The sequence below is a fragment of the Elgaria multicarinata genome, chromosome 11, assembly GCF_023053635.1.
Source record: "Elgaria multicarinata webbii isolate HBS135686 ecotype San Diego chromosome 11, rElgMul1.1.pri, whole genome shotgun sequence".
In the NCBI taxonomy this organism is placed as follows: domain Eukaryota; kingdom Metazoa; phylum Chordata; class Lepidosauria; order Squamata; family Anguidae; genus Elgaria; species Elgaria multicarinata.
This window is the reverse complement of record NC_086181.1, coordinates 43298813-43318788: the sequence shown is the minus strand read 5'-3', so window position 1 is coordinate 43318788 and position 19976 is coordinate 43298813. Positions and strand designations below refer to the sequence as shown.

The window sequence follows — 19976 nt, the reverse complement described above, 5'->3', positions numbered from 1 at the left end:
GGGAGGTGCTTCTGTCTCGCCCTCTCTCTTCCGGGACACTTGACTCCGACCACCAGCCAATCAAGCGCTAGGTTCCTACCTACCACCAATCAACCACCACCTCTCTTGTCACCCAACCCAACCAAGCACGCACCTTTCAGGCCAGGGAGGGCTCGTTCCGATTGGACCAGCCGTTGCCTAGATACAGCGCACACACTGAGGTGCGATTGGCTGAACAGAAGACCCTGCCCCAGGTGTGAGAGGGTACCTGGAGCACTTGTCCTAATTTGTTATTTTTGTTTTGTTTTTGTTTTTTAATTTAATTTTTAAAGGAAAAACAAATCGGTTGCAACTTCTCCTTGGGGGCGGGTGGGTCATGTTCTAGTTTAAATGGAGGGGCTTCCTCCTCTACTTTTTTTTTAACGATGGGGGAGCAGAGGAATCTGGGAAACAGCCTAGTCCATGTGTCAACCTGGTTTCGTCCAGCCCCTGTCCTTGCTCAAACTGAGGGGCACGTTGACATTGGGATGGGTACACTAACCCCACCCCCCACACCATCACCTGCCCCCTTATTTCCTTGGGGATCTGCTGTTCAGGAATAAAGTGGACATCTGGGGAATTGGGCAGTAAGATATAAGGGAGCAGAAGGAGAGGAGAAAGAGACAGTTGTGAATCAAGAGCTGCTGCTCACCAGCATGGAGATTCTCCATGGACTACAGCTCCCACCACCCCCACTCAGCATGGGTAATGGCTTGCTGGGGGATGCCGGGTTGGGGGAGGCTCACGCAGACCATGCTCCTGGGAAGAGCTGAACGCATTTCTTGACCAGCACGCCTGTTTTTCCCCCTTTGGGGGCCTAATTATTATGACCCGGTTCACACGTCACAACATCCGTCCATGGGTCGTTCGCTATGATGTGGAGACCAGGAACTCTGGCTTGCCTCTCGTCCAACAAGCCAGAGTGGGAACCTGGCCCTAGGTCATTGAGCCACTCCCATGTGCAGCCGGCCAGTGTACTGCGGGCACCTGGTCGCTTATTCGCAACAACAACAATTATTATTATTATTATTATTTATTTATATAGCACCATCAATGTACATGGTGCTGTACAGAGTAAAACAGTAAATAGCAAGACCCTGCCGCTTAGGCTTACAACCCAAGACTTTGAAAACAACCAAACTTGAGTCGTTCAAACTGGGTCACTGAAGCCGTGGGAACCCGCAGCGGTCTCCTGCAGCCTGTTCCGGGGCTGCCTCTTTAACAGAGGAGGCTCTCCTCGTCGTGGGCCATGCCAGTTAGGCTGCTCCTTCCTGTTTCAATGTCGGTGGTTAAGCAGGAAGGTGGTACTGGCGTGGGAAGGAACTGTGCGGCCAGCGTGATTGGGCCAATGTGCTACTGAGCCACAAGTGGGGCGGGTGGGGCTTGGAAGACGTGATGATAGATTTCAGTGGTGCACCCGACCTATCCCGAGTCATATCACTCCCGACAGGTGTTTTTTTTGGGGGGGGGGGTTTAGCCGCTGCACTCACCCATACAATGATCTGCTACTTGGTAGAATATCTGTCTGAAGTTCATCTTTTCAAATGGAGTCACTGAGCGCTAGAAAAATTCCAGGTGTCACAGTGTCTAAAGTTTGCAACTGGCTGGAGAGTTCTCCGTTCCAAAGGATCAACATCCTCGTCTCTCGTGGGTTGAACGCGGCTCTCAAAATAGGGCATGTTTGGTGCTGCTGATCAGAGGTTCATTCCATTGTGGCTCAGAATAAGGCCTCTAGTGTTGTAGTAACCATTCTGTGGAACTCCCAAGCACTACAAATTATTTATTTATTGCATTTATATCCCGCCCCATTTAGCCGAAGTTCTCGGGGCGGTTTACAAAAGTTGAAAACAGTGAACGTTCAAAACAAATATACAAAAAATTTAAAAGCATAAAAACAGCAATATCATTTAAAATAACTATTCTGGGGTCAGTTTAAAAAAAATCAGCAAATGTTATTAGCCAGGCGTCAACACTTTTGCATTTCCAGTGCCTGATGAAAACAGGCATTTTTTCAACGGGCATTCCCAGGAAGGTAATCTTGTCCTCTGTGTGAAGACTTGTTTATGTATATCACTTAGAAATGTCTTTTAATATTAGCAATTCATAAATACTGTTACATAAATAATGAAGTAATAATGAAATAAACCTTGGGGGAGCTAGGGGTGGCGACAGCCGACAGAAAGCTCTGGCGTGGGCTGGTCCATGAAGTCACGAAGAGTTGGAAGCGACTGAACGAATAAACAACAACAAATAATGAAGTGCAAAGATGCCCACAGATATTTATTTAATTATTGCATTAATATCCTGCCCCATAGCCGAAGCTCTCTGGGCGGTTCACAAAAATTAAACACAGTAAACATTAAAAAAACAAATATACAAAGTATAAAAACGTAAGAAACATAAAAACAACAGTATCCTTGTGAAAACAGCTATTCTGGGGTCAGTCAGAAACAAACAAACTCAACCCGTGTTGTTAACTGCCTTATGTGGCCTCTGACAGAAATAAAAGTTTGTCACCCCTGGTATAGACTTACGCAGAATTCTTATTGAGCACTGCTTTGTCCAGTTCTATCGTAGGGGAAGCAGGTTATTCTTATTAGCCTGCTTGTCCACCTCTACCTGTGATGGCCACAAGTGTATTACAAATGGCTAGAAGGCCCATGGCCTTTGCTTGTTGTGAGAACTTGGCAAGCTTTCAAGCTACACAGGGCTCTGGATAGTTTTGTGTTAACATGGGAGCTTGCACATTTCCTCATCAGCAAGGGCATGGTTCAAAGACAAAGGTTGCTTGGCCTTACTCGATAATTACACTGTGCCATGGCCAAAAGCACATAATCTATCTGCACCATACAAAATGAAATAATGTAGAGTAGGATCCCATCTAAATTTGTTCTAATATTTGGTATTTGTGAGCTCATTGGAAGGATTTGTATTCTGGAAGTGGGATATAAATAATTGTAATAACTTAGGGTTTCTATGTGCCTCTCTTTTATAGAATTTTAGCCCTTGCCTCAGAGCGTGCATTGCTTCCATACAGATCTTAGTATTACTAATACTGCTATTATTATTATTATTATTTTATTCCATTAAAATGTTTTCATAATATAAAAGTATATAAAACAATAAAAACAGGACAGTAATACAAAATAATAAAAACAACATTAAGGTATCAAAGCAAGTTTCTTTTAAAAAAAAAGATTTAAAAGCCATAGACCAGAACAAATTTATAAAACCACCAGTTTGCATAATAAAAGCCATCTGACCATTTTTTAACTCTACCAACCATCTCTAAATGGAAAGAAGGAACATGGTAGACCTTGACTGGGCAGGTGGTCCAAAGTTTGGCATCACCTCAAATTCCCTCCTTCCCACCCTCTCTCTCTCTCTCTCTCTCTCTCTCTCTCTCTCACACACACACACACACACAGCCATTTATTTATTACATTTTTGTACCGCCCAATAGCTGAAGCTCTCTGGGCGGTTCACAAAAATTAAAACCACAATAAAACAACCAACAGGTTAAAAGCACAATTACAAAATACAGTATAAAAAGCACAACCAGGATAAAACCACGCAGCAGAAATTGATATTAAAATACAGAGTTAGAACAATAAAATTTAAATTTAAGTTAAAATTAAGTGTTAAAATACTGAGAGAATAAAAAGGTCTTCAGCTGGTGACGAAAGCAGTACAGTGTAGGCGCCAGGCGGACCTTTCGGGAGCTCATTCCACAACTGGGGTGCCACAGCGGAGAAAGCCCTCCTCCTAGTAGCCACCTGCCTCACTTCCTTCGGAAGGGGCTCACGGAGAAGGGCTCCTATAGATGATCTTAAGGTCCGGGCAGGTACATATGGGAGGAGGCATTCCTTCAAATAACCTGGCCCCAAACCGTTTAGGGCTTTAAATGTCAATACCAGCACTTTGAATCGGGCCCGGACCTGGACTGGCAGCCAATGAAGCTGGAAAAGGACTGGCGTAATGTGATCTTGCCGGCCAGTCCCTGTTAGTAAATGGGCTGCCCTGTTTTGTACCAGTTGAAGCTTCCAGACCGTTTTCAAAGGCAGCCCCATGTATAACGCATTGCAGTAATCCAAGTAAAATTTAATTTTACATCGGGCCAGGATGTCAATCTCAGAGGCCAGGCGGGTTCATACGGCAAGATATTTTTGGTCTTCAATATATTTCACATCCCAGGACAGCCTTCCCCAACCTAGTGACGTCCAGATGTGTTGGATTACAATTCCCATCGCCCTGGCTTGGGGAATGCTGAGGATTGTAGTCCAACCACCTGGAGGGCACCAGGTTGAGGAAGGGTGTCTTAGGAGTGCTCCTGACAGCTGCGGGAACTTGTGCAGCTCTTGTGTTCATGAGGACTAGAAACAGTTTCGGAGCCATTTTTGCAGCGCTGTTTCAAAAGCACTCTCAGCAGGCGGAAGGAGAGATCAGCGGGCGAAGGGCTGGGGAGGGTTTCCCGTGTGGGCCGCAGGCGGAATGAGGCAAAGCTTCTGCCAACTCCACTTTATTCTTGAATCAGCAGAGAAGCCCCCTCCCAACTTCTCATCTGGGCCCCTGCTTCATTCTGTATGCCCTCTTCTCCCCCTCCCCCCGCCACCTCCCTCTGGTGTGGCAGCCACTTTCCCAACCCGTGATGCTGACTTGACTACCCCCTCTATGCGGGGTTCTTTCTCTCTCTCTCTCTCTCTTTCTCCTTTTGCCCCTCACCCTTCCCCGCCCCCTCTTGCTCTTCCTTCCGTCCCTTTCTCTGCAGGGCTCAAGTCAGCCCAAGGCCTTCAAGAGGAAGATATCCGTTGTCTGTAAGTAAGGAGCCACCTCTCTGTCCCCTGAATGCAACATTCCTGCACCCTCCTGTGCATGTTTGCGCGGGGGTGGCCATTACCTGGGCTCACACACACCCTGCCCCAAATCTTGACCTTTAATTTATGGAAGGGGCCTCTAAGGCCATCGAGTCCAACCCCCTGCTCATTGCAGGAATCCACCTTAAAGCATCCCTGACGGTTGTCCAGCTCCCTCTCGTGTGGGAGAGTTCATGACCTCCCTAGGGAATTGGTTCCATTGTCGCACTGCTCTAACAGTCAGGAAGTTTTTCCTGATGTCCAGCTGGAATCTGGCTTCCTTTAACTTGAGCCTGTTATTCTGTGTCCTGCATTCTGGGAGGATCGAGAAGAGATCTTGGCCCTCCTCTGTGGGACAACCTTTCAAGTCCTTGAAGAGTGCTCTCATGCCTCCCCTCAGCCTTCTCTTCTCCAGGCTAAATGTTCCCGGTTCTCTCAGTCTCTCCTCCTAGGCCATGTATTCCCCTCCCCTTCCTCCAGCACATGCAGCCTGCATTTGCACCACAGCCGCCTCCTTCTCATCAGGATTTCGGGAGAAGGAATTCTAGGCCGGGTTTTAGTCCCAGCAGCTCTCTAAAAGAAACGCCGCTGCAGGGCTATAAACCTGAAAGAGGTTGTACTGATCCCTAACCCGGGGCGGGGCGGGGTCTGCCATTGAGGTGCCCTTTCAAAAACTGGGCACGTCCCGTCGATGTGCAAGGAGGGGGTCTCAGCTCCACTCTCCCGGTCGCAGCGTCGTCCATGGCCAAGGGCGCAGCAGCAACAAACAGCGACACGGAAGGAAGCCAGCTGGGAGGCCGGAAGCGGCGCTGGGGGTCCAGCACGGCCGCCACCCAGAAGAAGCCCTCCATCAGCATCACCACAGAGTCCCTCAAGGTACTGCGCTGGGCGGGCGTGGGGGGTGCGTCTAGGCCCGGGGCCCCAGGAGCCGCAGTCCTGATGCGCCCACTCTCTTCTTCCCCAGAGCCTGATCCCTGAGATCAAGCCCCCGGCAGGAGGGCAAGAAGCGGTGGTGGATCTCCATGCTGACGACTCGCGCATCTCCGAAGATGAGGCGGAGCGCCACTCTGAGGAGCCGGCCCATGAGAAAGCGCTCAAGATCTGCCGCACCGTCACCCAGGTGTGTTTGTGTGTGCACGTGTGTGTGTGTGTGCGTGCGGTGACTGATGGGTCCAGAGTGGGCGTTACGTAACAGCGAGGGATTAAAAACAGCTGTAAGGAAGGGGCGAGAACAGCGGGGAAAGAGCTGTAAGAATTGGCCTTGAGCATTATTATGTATTCACGTAAAGGGTTCGTCCACAGTGGTGTAGCGCAATCAGGGCTTGCAAGGGTGCAGCAGTGGCCCTGGTGTCACCTGCTGCCCCCCTCGGAATTTCACGTTCCCTCCGAATTTAGCCGCAACCCTCACAGTAGCTTAGGGGGAAATGGGTTTTCCCAGCAACAATTCTTTGGCCGCATTCAGAAGACACCTTAAACCACGGCTTTTACCGTGGTGGTTAAGCCAGAAAGCCGAGCTGTGTTTAGAAGAGACCTTAAACCAAGGCTTTAACTATGGTGAATATAGCAAAAAGCCTTATTCACTGTGGTTAAAACCGTGGTTTAAGGTGTCTTCTGAACGGGGCCTTTGTTTTCATGTAAAGTATTTTGGAGAGTGATAGCCTTCTCCTCAGCTGCTACTCCTGATGGCTATGTGCTACCTCCAGTATCAGAGGCTGTAAGTTTATATACACCAGTTGCTGGGGAACATGGGTGGGAGGGTGCTGTGGTGCTTGTGGGTTCCTGGTCGACAGCTGGCCAGCCCCTGTGCGAACAGAGTGCTAGACTAGAAGGACCCTGGGTCTGATCCAGCATCAGGGCTCTTCTGATGTTCTGAGACGACTTAAGTCATAAGTCATCTTCCCTTCATCTAAACCTTCCACGGCTGCAAATAGCAAAGATGTCACAAAACGTTGTTTGAGATAAAGCCGTAGCTTGAACGCAGAAACGAGGGCACAACGGAAACTGTCAGCAGGCCGTGGGCTTTCTCGAAGGGAAATGCCTGGGCAAGTCAGCGTGTCTTAACCTGGCGCTGAGGATGGAACGTAGGAGCGAAACCCACTTTGAGGGCTCGCCTTCTGTAACCGGGGCGCCAGGCCAAAAGCACCCGGCCTTCCTTGCTGTTGCATGTACTTTTTCCGATAAGGGTGGCACTTGGAGGAGAAGTTGAGGGGGAAATCTCAGTCTCGCGCCCGGAGGCAGAGTTGCAAGGGATCCCTCCCAAGCCCTTTCCCAACCTGGGGCCCTCCCAATGTGTTGAGACTACTCTGGGTGTTGTAGTCTCAACACATCGGGACGGCCCCAGGTTGGGGGAAGTTACTCCAGCTGCCGAAAGAGGGAGAGGAGGTCAGATTGCCTTTGTTCGCTGCCTTACCAAGGGTTTCTGAAAAAAGGAAACGCCAGAACTTTCCCCTTGATCAGAGATATTTCCGAAAGGCGTCGGGGACGAAGTTCATCCTTGTGGATCCGTTTCTTCTTCTCGCAGAGGTCGCCTCACTCTGGTTTTCTCCCTAGGTGGTCCCGGCGGAAGGCCAGGAGAATGGCCAAGGCGAGGAGGAGGAAGAGGAGGAGAAGGCCCGGGAGGAAGAGCCGCCCGAGGCCCCTCCTGTCGTCGCCATGGAGACGGTGGTGGTGCTGCCCCCGCCGCCCCCACCTATGGAGCACGAAGTGAAAAAAGGTGCGCTGGTGGTGGAAGTCATAGAATCATAGATTAGCAGAGCTGGAAGGGGCCTACAAGGCCATCGAGTCCAACCCCCTGCTCCATGCAGGAATCCACCCTAAAGCATCCCTGACAGAGGGTTGTCCAGCTGCCTCTTGAAGGCCTCCAGTGTGGGAGAGCCCACCACCTCCCTAGGTCACTGATTCCATTGTCGTACTGCTCTAACAGTCAGGAAGTTTTTCCTGATGTCCAGCCGGAATCTGGCTTCCTTTAACTTGAGCCCGTTATTCCGTGTCCTGCACTCAGGGAGGATCAAGAAGAGATCCTGGCCCTCCTCTGTGGGACAACCTTTCAAGTCCTTGAAGAGTGCTCTCATGCCTCCCCTCAGCCTTCTCTTCTCCAGGCTAAATGTGCCCTGTTTATGGGACACATTTCCTGTAGTTCATAGAACCATAGAATAGCAGAGTTGGAAGGGGCCTACAAGGCCATCCAGTCCAACCCCCTGCTCCATGCAGGAATCCACCCTAAAGCATCCCTGACAGATGCTTGTCCAGCTGCCTCTTGAAGGCCTCAGTGTGGGAGAGCCCACAACCTCACCAGGCAACTGGTTCCATTCTCGAGGGAAGGCCAGCGGTGGGGGATCACCCTGAGAGTTACCCTCGGTTTTCTTTATTTCCCTCCCCCACCCCACAGTGGTACTGAGCGATACGCTGACCCGGCGGTCCATCAGCCAGCAGCGCTCCGGCGTCTCCATCACCATTGACGACCCGGTCCGCACGGCCCAGGTCCCTTCGCCCCCACGCGGTAAGGTCAGCAGCATCGTCCACATCTGCAACCTGGTGAGTAGTCGGGGCCGCCTTTTCGGGAAGCGTTTCGGATGGGGGCCCCTGAAGGGCTGGCGCCGTCCTCGCGGCCCCCACCCAACCCTGACTGCCTTCCCGCGCAGGTGAGACCCTTCACTCTGGGCCAGCTGAAGGAGCTGCTGGGCCGGACGGGCACCCTGGTGGAGGAGGCGTTCTGGATCGACAAGATCAAATCGCACTGCTACGTGACGGTGAGAGACCGGGCTTTTCCCTCCCCGCTGCTCCCTGCGGAAGGAGGCGGAGCGAGTTCCGCTTTCAAATGTGCTTGTGGCTCCGAAGAATAAGGTTGGGAGATGGTTCCGGAGCAGCTTTTCCCACCTGGGCACCTTCCCAGGTATATCGGAGTGCAATTCCCATAATTCCCAGGCAGAGTGGCCAGTGGAATTACGGGCGTTTGGAGTCCCAACACCTGTGGAACGATAGCTGGTTGGGGAAGGCTGTCCTGGAGCTGTTCCTCCTGATTTATGGAGGAGAAGCACGTTTCCCCACAAGGAGAATCTTAATCGCTCTTCCTCTGGGAATGGGAAAGTAACAACCCCAATGGTTAAAAAGAAAAAAGGAAAGGAAATGTGTAAAGCTGAAGATGCCAAATTTCCAGAAATTCTTGCATTGTTCAGCTGTTTGTAAGACCCGAAATGTGTAGGAAACGTCACCACCAGGTCTTGTCGAGAGAACATTTCATGACCATCCTCTGCTTCCCCCCCCCCCCCACACACCCTATCCCAGAGCATGTTGGGAAACTGAACTCAACAGAAAACAATAGACGTGTTTAGCAAAACAAAAACATGCCCCCCCCCTTCACCTTTTTTTCCCCTCTTCAGTATTCGACAGTGGAAGAAGCCGTAGCAACCCGCAACGCCCTCCACGGGGTCAAGTGGCCTCAGTCAAACCCCAAGTTCTTATCAGCAGACTTTGCTGAGCAAGATGAGGTACCAACATTGGCGTGCGAATGATGCGTGTGTGTGTGTGTGTGGTGGAAGAGCGTGACTGGTGTGCTCTCTGCCCCCCATCTTAAGCAGGGGGTTGTAAAAGGGGGATTGGAAGAAACAGCTGCTTTATGTTTCACAGAAGAAGGGAGGGAGCTTCTTTCCTTCAGATAGGTTCTTAAGAAATTGGGCCCTGTACCCAAGAGGAGGCTGAGCAGAAAAGGATGTCCTAATAAAACTGGCTGAAAATTCATCTTGGATGAGAGAGGGATGCAGCTCTTAATGCAGCACGTTTTCCTGTGGTGCACCTTCCTTTTCCCTTCCGTATTCACCTTCCTGGATGCTGTGATGGCCGGTAGATTAAATTGTTTCTTAAAAAGATGAGACAGTTTCCTGGAGGGTAACACTGCCTTTGGCCCCGATGGCCGGGAGGTTGGATGCATAGGACTGCCAGGTGCGAATGGGCACCTGATAGACATTGCCTGGCCTGGGTTGTCAGCGGTCAGCCAGAGAGAGAATGAATGAATGCTGATCTAGACAGAGGGTTGGGCTGAAACAGAAAGGGAATCAATCTTTATTTCCCCATTTGTATCCTGCTTTTTGTGAAGAACCCCCAAGGTGGCTAAAGTATATAAAAGAATTCAAACTAATCATTAAGCTCCCCCGCCAGAGAGGCCCACCTGGCGCCTGCACTGTACTCCTTTCGTCGCCAGCTGAAGACCTTTTTATTCTCTCAGTATTTTAACACTTAATTTTAACTTAAATTTAAATCTTACTGTTCTAATTCTGTATTTTAATCCTATATCGATTTCTGCTGCCTGGTTTTGTCCTGGTTGTGCTTTTTATGCTGTATTTTGTATTTGTGTTTTTAGGCTGTGGGCTGTTTTATTATGGTTTTAATTTTTGTGAACCGCCCAGAGAGCTTCGGCTATTGGGCGGTATAAAAATGCCATAAATAAATAAAATGAATTAAGATCCGATGAAAAGAAGTTGGGAGGCACGTTGTAAAGATGGGAGTTCCGAGCGCCCTACCTGTGGGCTGCTGCGGGACCGGAAAAGCTCCGGTGCGCCCACCTGATCCCCCTCTTTCTCTTCCCCCCAGCTGGATTTCCACCGGGGCCTGCTGCCTGAGCGTCCCGCAGAAGCCAAGGCGGACGAAGCGCTGGCGCTCCCCGGGGCGGGCCCAGCAGCGCGGGGGGAGCGCGAGATGTCCCGGCGCTCAGAGGCCCGGGAGCGAGAGGCGGCCGTGCGGGAGCAGTGGGCCGAGCGGGAGCGCGAGATGGAGCGACGGGAGCGGACGCGGGCGGAGCGGGAGTGGGACCGGGACAAGGTGCGGGAGGGCCCCCGCTCTCGCTCCCGCTCCCGAGAGAGGCGCCGCAAAGAGCGGCCCAAGTCTAAGGAGAAGAAAGCCGAGAAGAAGGGTAAGGTCCTCCTGGCCCCTCCTGCAAAGTCACACGAGAACGGCTTCGTGGTTTTATATATAGAACATATTTTGATGTTTTCTGATTCTCGTACGCCGCCCAGAGAGCTTTGGCTATGGGGCGGTATAGAAATAGAAGAAACGAAATGAAAAGGGGTGGGACCACGGGCCCCCTTCTGATGTTGCCTCTCCTATCACTCCCCCACCCCCACCCCCACCCCCACAGAAAAGGCCCAGGAGGAGCCGCCTGCAAAACTGCTGGACGACCTTTTCCGCAAAACCAAGGCCGCCCCGTGCATTTACTGGCTGCCCCTCACGGACACCCAGGTGAGAAGCCCCCCCCTCCCTTAAGCGCGCTGGGGGGAAAGCCACCCGCCGTGGTTGGTCCCTCTTGGATTCGCAGGAGGTTCCTGCGCTGTGAAATGCTTTGTTAAGGGTGAGCGAGAGATGTCTGGCCGCCAAAGCCAAAATCTGCCCATCTCTCTTCAATCACTTGGAATTTCAGCATTTGAGGGGGGCGAAAGGGAAGGGGCAGGGTGTGTGTGTGTGTATCCATTCCACCCCTCCCCATGAACACCAAGGCTGGACACTTTATTTATAAAAGGGAAGAGAGGAGAACAGATTCCTAGGTTGCAAAATAATTCAGGAATGGTTTGTTTTGCCTGACTTCTACGGTCATGGAGAAGACCAGAGGCCATCCAGGGGGTCGGACACCTTCTGACCCAGAAACCGGGACGTAAACTCCAATGAGAAGGGCGATGAGTTCATTCTGTCCTCCCGGTTTTGGATCGCTTCAGGCCCTGCCCTCCCAGCCCCTGAGGCTCTCTGCCCATTGACACGTCTGTCCTCTGACCGCTTGTCTCCTTCTCCCGCCCCAGTATGTTCAGAAGCAGGCCGAACGGGCGGCCAGAGCCCGGGAGCGGGAGCGCCGGCGCAAGGAACAGGAAGCGGAGGAAGCCCGCCAGCAAGAGCGCAACCGTCAAACCGAGCGGGAGAAGCGGCGGGAGCATAGCCGGGAGCGGGAGCGGGAGCGGCCCAACGCCACAGGAGGCGGGGCCAGCCGGGGAGGCGAGCGCAGCGGCAGGGAGCGGGAGCGGCGGGAGGCGAAGACCCGCCACAGCCGGAGTCGGAGTCGCAGCACGCCTGTACAGGACAGGGGGGGGCGGCGCTGACCCATTCCAACTTCTTCTTTACTTTGACCTTCTGGGGAGGGGGGGAGGGGGGTAGCTGTGGCACTTCCCCCAAATCTAGCCCTGGTTTTGTGGAGGGAGGAATGGGGCAGCCAGCCGGGCATTGGGCTTCTCCCTTTCCAGCAGCTACGGGGGAGAGGAGAGGAGGGGGCGCGCGCTGCGAGATTGCAGCCGGGCCCTCCTTCCTCTTCCTCCTCCCCCCCCCCCCATTGGGGTGGGGTTCTCCCCAGCCCTTCCGCTCCCCTCTTCTCCTGGGGCCAGTTCCCCCCTCCCCATTAATTTGTATTTTATTTTGGGAAAATGTTTTTTTTTTATTATTATTCCGATGATACAGGAAAGAGAGCATAATAAAGAGATGGCGTTAGTTTTATACCTGCTGTGCGTCGTTTTTGTAGGGCGGGGGAGCGGCAGTGCCAGGAGCTGTTGTGAGTGGGATGTTTTTCATTGCTCCTCTCTGTGGCTCAAATTCTGTCGTGATGCCCGCTCCAACGGAAGCCGCCGTTGTTGTTGTTTTTGACAATGTGGTTCTCCGACAGGCCACCGATGGCGTTTGATCTGGCTCTGAAGCTCCGTGGTTTTGGCCACGTCCATTAATGCAGAAAAAGGCACTTTCAGAAAGATGGCCAAATATTTTGCCCCTGGGACCTTGTTCATGGTCCTGGATTTCTCCCTCTTGGACCCTTGTGCTATTCAGCTGCAGCGACAATCTAACCCACCTCAAGTCTTCCTCGGTCATGCTGTTTTGCTGTTAAGAAATCGTGGTAGCCCCAGAATAGTTGTCACTGTGAGGACTCAAGGACTCAATGCTAGGCGCAGAATTCAGTATCCTTAAGACTTTATCGGCTTAATTTTTTTAAAAAAATTGTATCCAGCAAAATCTTAGGAGGTGGCAAGGACCTGAAAATCCACAGAAATGTCCCTAGATTGCATATTTCAGTAAGTTCCAGAAATTGGTTTAGGTGTAGCATGAAGGGTAAACTGAAAGAGCTTGATGTGGGAAGTAGCTTGTGGATTTTCCCTGTTGCCTGAGGGAAGAGATTGATCAATTGATTGATTGATTGATTGGCATTTTTAGCCCACTCGGTCTCCTCGAGAGGCCATGACTGGCTCAAGATCACCCCGTGAGTTTCATGAGTGGAGCCGGTTTGATCTGAAATTACACTGATTTAAGTATCCCAGGATTTGTGCGCACACCTGAGGCCTAAAATGTTTTCTTCAAGACTGCAATTCCTTTCCTGGCTGGTAGGTGGAGCCCACATTCCACACCTTATTAGTTTGGGAATCTGGTCAAAGGAAGGACACCGAGAAACACACACACACACACACACACACACACACACACACACACGCCCCAAGAACCCTAATATGAGGCTACATTTGGTTAAGCACAGGAACAAAGCAGGTGAGTTTTTGACCGTGGGCCAAATGTGGCCACGTGCTTTCTACCAAACAAACCTGACCTGTTTCCTTCCTTGCATGTAGGCCTCCCTCTGTCTCAGCCTCTTTTCCCTCCACTTAATGCGTTGGTGCGCCCCCAGGGACTTCGAGGAAGATGCACGGAGCGCGTCTCGGAGCATATGCACAGATATTGCTGCCTGGAGCATCTGCATCGCTTACGTGCTTTGGCGGCGGCCTGACCATGTTCACCGTCTTCTTTGCCTTCCCTTGATCCTGATTTACAGTCCCTGTCTCGTTCCTGTTGCTGCTTTTAATTTTCTTTCACTCCCCCCCACGAATGTGTTCTGTCTCTTCACTCCTGTATTCCTCCTCCTGTTCCTCTGTCTTCTGTCTTTACTCTCCCTGCTTATCTTTCTAGAAGACCCAGTTTTCCATCCCCGTCTTCAGCTTGCTGCTCCTTCCCTCCACCAATAGTGCTTCTCCCACGGAAGAGTCCGTGTTCAGCTTGTGAGGGTGTGCGCTTGGCTGGGGTTCTCCTACAGGTGCATAAAGCAATCCAGTCTCGATGAAACCTTGGGAGCCGTTGGGTGCACATGGGCAAGGCAGGGCAGACCTTGCTAAAAACTACACACACACTTCCATACCCACATGGCCACCTCTGCCTCGTTTCTGTTCTCAGTTGCAGATTTCACTGCTTGATCCCACCATATTTATTTATTTATTTACAATATTTACGTACCGCTCCCTGTTCAAAAGTTTGGAGTGGTGTATAAGAGAAAATAAAAACAGGATAAAACACTTTAGATTTTGAAAGAAGCCAAGTGTATAGTGAGCCGTGGCTGATCATTAAGGAAAGGCTTCCTGGAATAATGACGCTTTCAGGAGGCGCCGAAAGGAATACAAGGTTGGTGCCTGCCTGACCTCCAGAGGTAGGGAATTCCACAGGAGGGGGGCCACCACGCTAAAGGCTCTTCTCTGCATCCTCCTAAACCTGGATCAAACGGGGTGTTATATCACCTAACTGGATTTCGGGGAATGGGAGAAAGATGGGTGATGATGGGTCCAGCTGAGAAGCAGCTAATCCCCACGCAGGGGCCTGAGGTGTTAGTGAGCACACCCCCGCGGGCCCCTTTCCTGGGCCATTTCTCCAGTTATGATGCTAAGGCAACATATGGGCCCCGGGTGACTTTTGAAGGTGTTTTATTACTCCTGCTGAAAGCTGTAGTCGTGGGCCTTTATTTACTGCCTTTGCTGCCTTTCCCGTCTTCCAAGACGTGCTGAGAGTGCGGGACATAAAATGAAACACGCACATCATATGGTTAGATCTAATCCAAAGGCCTGCCTCGTCTAGTATTTTGACTCCAGCAACAGCCTACAAGATGCGTTCAGGAAACTCAAATGTAAGATGAAGATGCCATTCCCACCTCCCGCTATTTATCCTCAGGCAGCTGTATTGACAGGTACGCTGCCCCTGAAGACAGAGGTTCTGTGTGAGCCATGCTAGTCTAGCTTAGCCTTCCTCAACCTGGAGCTCTCCAATTAATTCATCCTAGCCCAATGCAACTGGAGGACACCAGGTGAGACTGGCATGGCTGTTAATAGGCTGGAAATGTATCCAAACCCGTCTTTAAATTTTTAATTATTTTTAAAAAGTTAAATATATATTTTTAAAATATTTTTTATAAAGTATTTTAAAATAAGTTTAGTATTTTAGCATTTTGCTATTATAGTCCCTGAACGTGGTTTCACCTCTTATACCTGACATTATATTTCGTGCTGTCTTAGCATGTGCGTTAGTTTTATATTGCTCGTAGTTTTTATTGAGATTTATTTGTATCATTATTATAGTTTTAAACTGTAAAATACTTAGAAAATTATTATCATTAATAAGTGTAGATAGGTGGGTTATGTAATATAATAATAATAATAGATTTGATTTAATACATTTATATACCGCCCCATAGCCAAAGCTCTCTGGGCGGTTTACAAAAGTTAAAAACAGAGAACATTAAAAAGTATACAAAATTTTAAACCATCAAAAACATAAATAGTATAAAAACAGCGGTATCCATTTAAAAACAAGAGTTCTGGGGATTGGATTGGATTTATTACAATTTATACCCCTGCCTCTCTAAAAATACTCTTAGGTGGAAAAATTTTGTGAACCGCCCAGAGAGCTTTGGCCATTGGGCGGAATAAAAATGTAATAAATAAATAAATTTATATTTATTTATTTTGCCAGCCCAGTATGGATGATGGTTTTTTGTGGACACAAGTGCAGAACTTGTTATGAGAGGCAGAATTCATTCAGGGGAATCTTCGTGTTTGTTTATAAGAAAGTTCTAGTCCTCATGGTGGCAAAATTAAGAACGCATGAAGTAAGAAGATGGTGAAATCTAGGGACTGGGGCAGAGGTGGGGTCTGAGATTCGGTCCGGCTTTTCTGGGTGGCAAATGCAGATATTTTTAGTATATGGTTTGTGTCTCTCCCAGGAGGCTTGTAACTATAAAAATGCTTCCATAAAATAAACTAACGGTATAAAAGCACCATTACAAATCAATAAGTGTCTTGTTAAAAATATACCTTACCCAACCCATTCAGCTCATGAGCCGCGGCCTGTGTTGTGCTTGCTTGTATTTGCTTCCTGGGTGGTGCTCCCCATAGATCAAGTGGTATGTGTGGGGAAGGGTGCAGGCTCAGACCCAGTTGTAGCGGTGCCCCCCAACGTTTGAATCCTCTTGGTTCCTGAGCGGGTGCTGCCTTTGCAAGAACTGCAAGGACGCTGGACCAGATGTGAAAGCTACCCTAGTAGTCGGGATTGGGGAGGGTCAGGGATTGCTTTTGCTATGGGGCAGGAGAAGCGAAGAGAGACTTCCAAACATGGGGCTTGTGTGTGTGTGTGTGTGTGTGTGTGTGTGGAACAGGCAGCAAGTGACAGCCAAGGATGGATGGGGGTGGGGGAGGATTCTGCTTTTCCCACGCGAATCCCCCGGGTCCTCTTTCTCCTCCCGAATCTATTTTTATCTCTCCTCTGCTTTCGCCTTTCTCCTTCACCTCTTTCGCTGGTTGTGCTGTTGTGCAGGAGGCGGCTTTGCAGGGAGGAACCCACGAAGGGGGTCTGTTTGGCAAAAGGCCCCACGCTAACCTTTGACCCCAGACCGTGGTGGCCACTTTCACAAGGGCCCACCCTTTCCTTGCGCCCTCCACCCACTGCCAACCCCATCCAAGGCCTAATCCGTAGCCTCCCACACCCTTCCTCACGTACCCCTTTATTAGGGTGACCCTATGAAAAGGAGCACAGGGCTCCTGTATCTTTAACAGTTGCATTGAAAAGGGAATTTCAGCAGGTGTCGTTTGTATATATGGAGAACCTGGTGAAATTCCCTCTTCATCACAACAGTTAAAGCTGCAGGTGCCCTGCCCTCTTTTAAATCTGGTCACTCTAGTATAGCTCCTGCAGCTTTAACTGTTGTGATGAACAGGGAATTTCACCAGGTTCTCCATATATACAAATGACACCTGCTGAAATCCCCTCTTCTATGAAACTGTTAAAGATACAGGAGCCCTGTCCTCCTTTTCATATGGTCACCCTACCTTTATAGGGAAGGACAAGCCTAGTTATCATGTCCTTTGAACCTTGACCTTTGGCCTAAGCCATAAGGCTCGTGCCGTGGCCTTCTTTTCCGCACCTAGGTACCCTCGCAGTTCCACCATAACCTATAGCTTCCCTGTCTTCCTCCCCTCCAGATTCCATAAATCAGCCTTCCCCAACCTGGGGCCCTCCCGGTGTGTTGGACTACAACTCCCAGAATCCCCCAGCCGGCTGGCTGGGGGATTCTGGGAGTTGTAGTCCAACACACGGGGAGGGCCCCAGGTTGGGGAAGGCTGCCATAAAGCCATCCCCTAGCCCCATTTGTGTGGGGCTTTTGTGTAAGTTGTGACCAGAAAAAAATGATTAATAAACTCTTTCCCTGGCGATGTTGAACTTCTGGCCTTTTGCCAAGCATATTTGGGCTCATGGCTTCCTTCCTCCTAGTTCCGCTTATGGGGCAGAGGACCTAGATCACCCAGTGGGGAAAGAGTGGAAACAATCCAATTCAGAAGAGTTTCGGGGCAGAAAATGGGTCAACCCCACCCTTAACTTCCCCCCTCCAAAACCCAGGGGTTCACCCCTCTCCTTGCCACACCATTCCCCCTCCCCCAGCATCCTCCTTCCCCCCCCCCTCCACAGCAGAGAGCCCAGTTCCCCCGCCGGGTTAATTACGCTATTTAAATTCCCTCAAATAATCACAGTCAGTTAATTAAACCTCAATCGATCGTTAAAAGCAGACCAATAATGAATATGCCAGCAGCCTCACTGGGCCTCCATGAGCGTGACTCACAGACCACCACTACCACCCACTCCCTGCGATGGTGACCCCCTCCCGTCAATCGGAAGGGGCCTTTCAGGCTTGACCCCACTGCACCCCCCAGTCCAGATAACACCCCTCAAGTCTTCCTATTTCCCATCATCCCCACAATGGCCCAATCCTGACTCACACGTACAGTTTCCCCACCACCACCTCTACCAGCTCCCCCTCATTTTCCCCTCCCCAAATTTTCTTAGCCATCCTCTCTTGTTTCTGGGGGGCTGACTGCTTTCCTGCCTCCCCTTTTCCTTTCCAGCTTCCTTCCACATTTTTCATTGCTTTGACCTCTTGTGCACCTTCTCACAAACCTTGTCCTCTTGGGTTTGGGCAAGGGGGGACGGCGAGGTCCCCCCTCCAATTCCTTCCAGCCTGGCAATCCACGGGCGAAGAAGCCCCACGATCAATTTTTAAAAATGAGCCCTTGTTAGGAATTCACAAAGTTTCCTCCTTGTGAATAATTCAGGGAACAAGAGAACCGGTTGGGGAGAGCGGGAGAGATTGGGGTGGAGGGAGGGGAGTCTTCTGGGCTCCCCCTGTTCCAAGGTCCTGGTTGTAAGAGAGGATAACATGGGGGGGCAACACGCCTGTACCCCCTTTTCACCCCCCCTGCCGCTTTTCCTTGGCTTGCACCCCAACAGGCCAAATTTCTGTTTCCCTCACCTCTCGTTGTCCCCTTAAAATATTCAAGAGCTCATTAAAATGCAATTGCAGCCAAACAATTCATTTCGGGGGTGGCCTTGGGGGGTGGGATGTTCGCACACACAGCAGGTGGGGTATTCCGTCTGAGAGAAAAGGCTGGGAAGCATCTGCAGAGCTGCGAGAGAGCAAGCTCGGAGGGTGGCAGTGGCACGCGAGGCGCCTGTCATATTTGAGGGGGTCTCAAAGGGCTTAGATGGCAAACCGAGAGGTGCCGGGGCTCAAGCATGTCTTGGAGTCTCGCCCCCGGCCACGGAAGCCTGTGCTTCCATTTACTCCCTGACGTCTTATGGGTGGAGGCGGTTAATACCCGAAGAATGTCAGATGCCCTCTGCACATGCCCAGAGGTGCTCTTGGCAATTATTGTTCTGTATCCCCATTTCAGGGCCTCATAGCTGGCTCAGGATAAGACCCAATGGGAAGTTTATGGTGGAAAACCGCAGGGCCATTAGATTGGGAACTAGGGTCCCCGGAGGTCAAGATGGGGGAGGGATTTTGAGCTGGGTTTGAAGAGAATTGGCCCTGAAATGGAAGACCCCAAGGCCGGGGTAGTGGGGAACGGTTCTGAACTGTGGGGGTGTCATTTGGGGTTTTGACCGGGATGGGGAGGGGGCTTAAGCAGAATTGAAAGTGTCTTGGGGGGAAATGGTGGATTGCTCCAGAGTGCTCAGGAGAACTGGGGATATGATTTTGAGGTCGTGGGAGGTCTCTGTGGGTCCGCATTAGAAGATAACATAGGGCAGGCAGTGAAGGACTGGAATATAGGGGGACAGGACAGAGGAGGCTGTCCATGAAGTTGGGGGGGGGCATTTGGGCTGAGATCCTGGAAGAGGATCTGGGGTGGATTTGAGGGGTGGGGGACATCAGCACCGAAGCCCCTGCACCTGTGATTCCGAGGGGGCTTGTGTCGAGGCTAGCGTGTGGGCCCGAGAGAGGAAATATGGGGCGGTGAAGGACCTGGAAGGAGATTCCTTGGAGGGCTGCTGGTGGACGGGGGGGGCAAGACATGACACATTTCAGTAAATTGGGGAGTGGGCTGCAAGGTGGGGGAGAACTTGCAAGTTAGGCTGAGACCTGGAGGAAGAACTCCATTGGGGGGGGGCTTGAAAATTTGAGTGGGGGGGTCGTCCTTCCTAGAAGACAGGTCTGATGAAGGGGGGGAATCTGTGGGTCAGGGTTAGGGGGCACCGGGGGAGGGGAAGACATTGTCGCAGTGCCAGGCAGAGAGGGGGGGGCTTTCGCTCCTCAGTTGGAGGGGTGTCTTTTTCTCTCCACTCTATTTTTGCTCAGACCCCCCCCCCCCCGCTTTCTCCTGGCGAGTGGGGGGGGGAGAGAGAGAGAGAGCGTAGTAGCTGAGAAAGACGCGGGAGGGGGGAGCATCAGACTAGCCTCTCTGCAGAAAGAGGGAGGCATCCCCGCATATCCCTCCGTCGCGGGTCCTGCTGCGCTCCCTTCTTCCCTCTCGCCCTTTGCCTCCCTCTCCGCCTCCCCACCCGCCACCCCCCGCC

General features: G+C 51.0%; 1 protein-coding gene across 1 annotated transcript in view; it reads left to right on the top strand.

Annotated features, from left to right (window-relative positions):
* The window catches only part of ACIN1 (apoptotic chromatin condensation inducer 1), a 35644-nt gene extending 23309 nt beyond the window's left edge, over positions 1-12335 (top strand). Inside the window, exons 9-18 of the mRNA XM_063138055.1 lie at positions 4787-4832; positions 5605-5747; positions 5836-5991; positions 7422-7584; positions 8260-8405; positions 8513-8620; positions 9251-9358; positions 10458-10776; positions 11002-11102; positions 11654-12335. Coding sequence (XP_062994125.1) covers positions 4787-4832; positions 5605-5747; positions 5836-5991; positions 7422-7584; positions 8260-8405; positions 8513-8620; positions 9251-9358; positions 10458-10776; positions 11002-11102; positions 11654-11947 — 1584 coding nt within the window. The 3' untranslated portion in view covers positions 11948-12335. The remainder of the gene's footprint in view (positions 1-4786; positions 4833-5604; positions 5748-5835; positions 5992-7421; positions 7585-8259; positions 8406-8512; positions 8621-9250; positions 9359-10457; positions 10777-11001; positions 11103-11653) is intronic.
* Positions 12336-19976: the final 7641 nt, after the last annotated feature.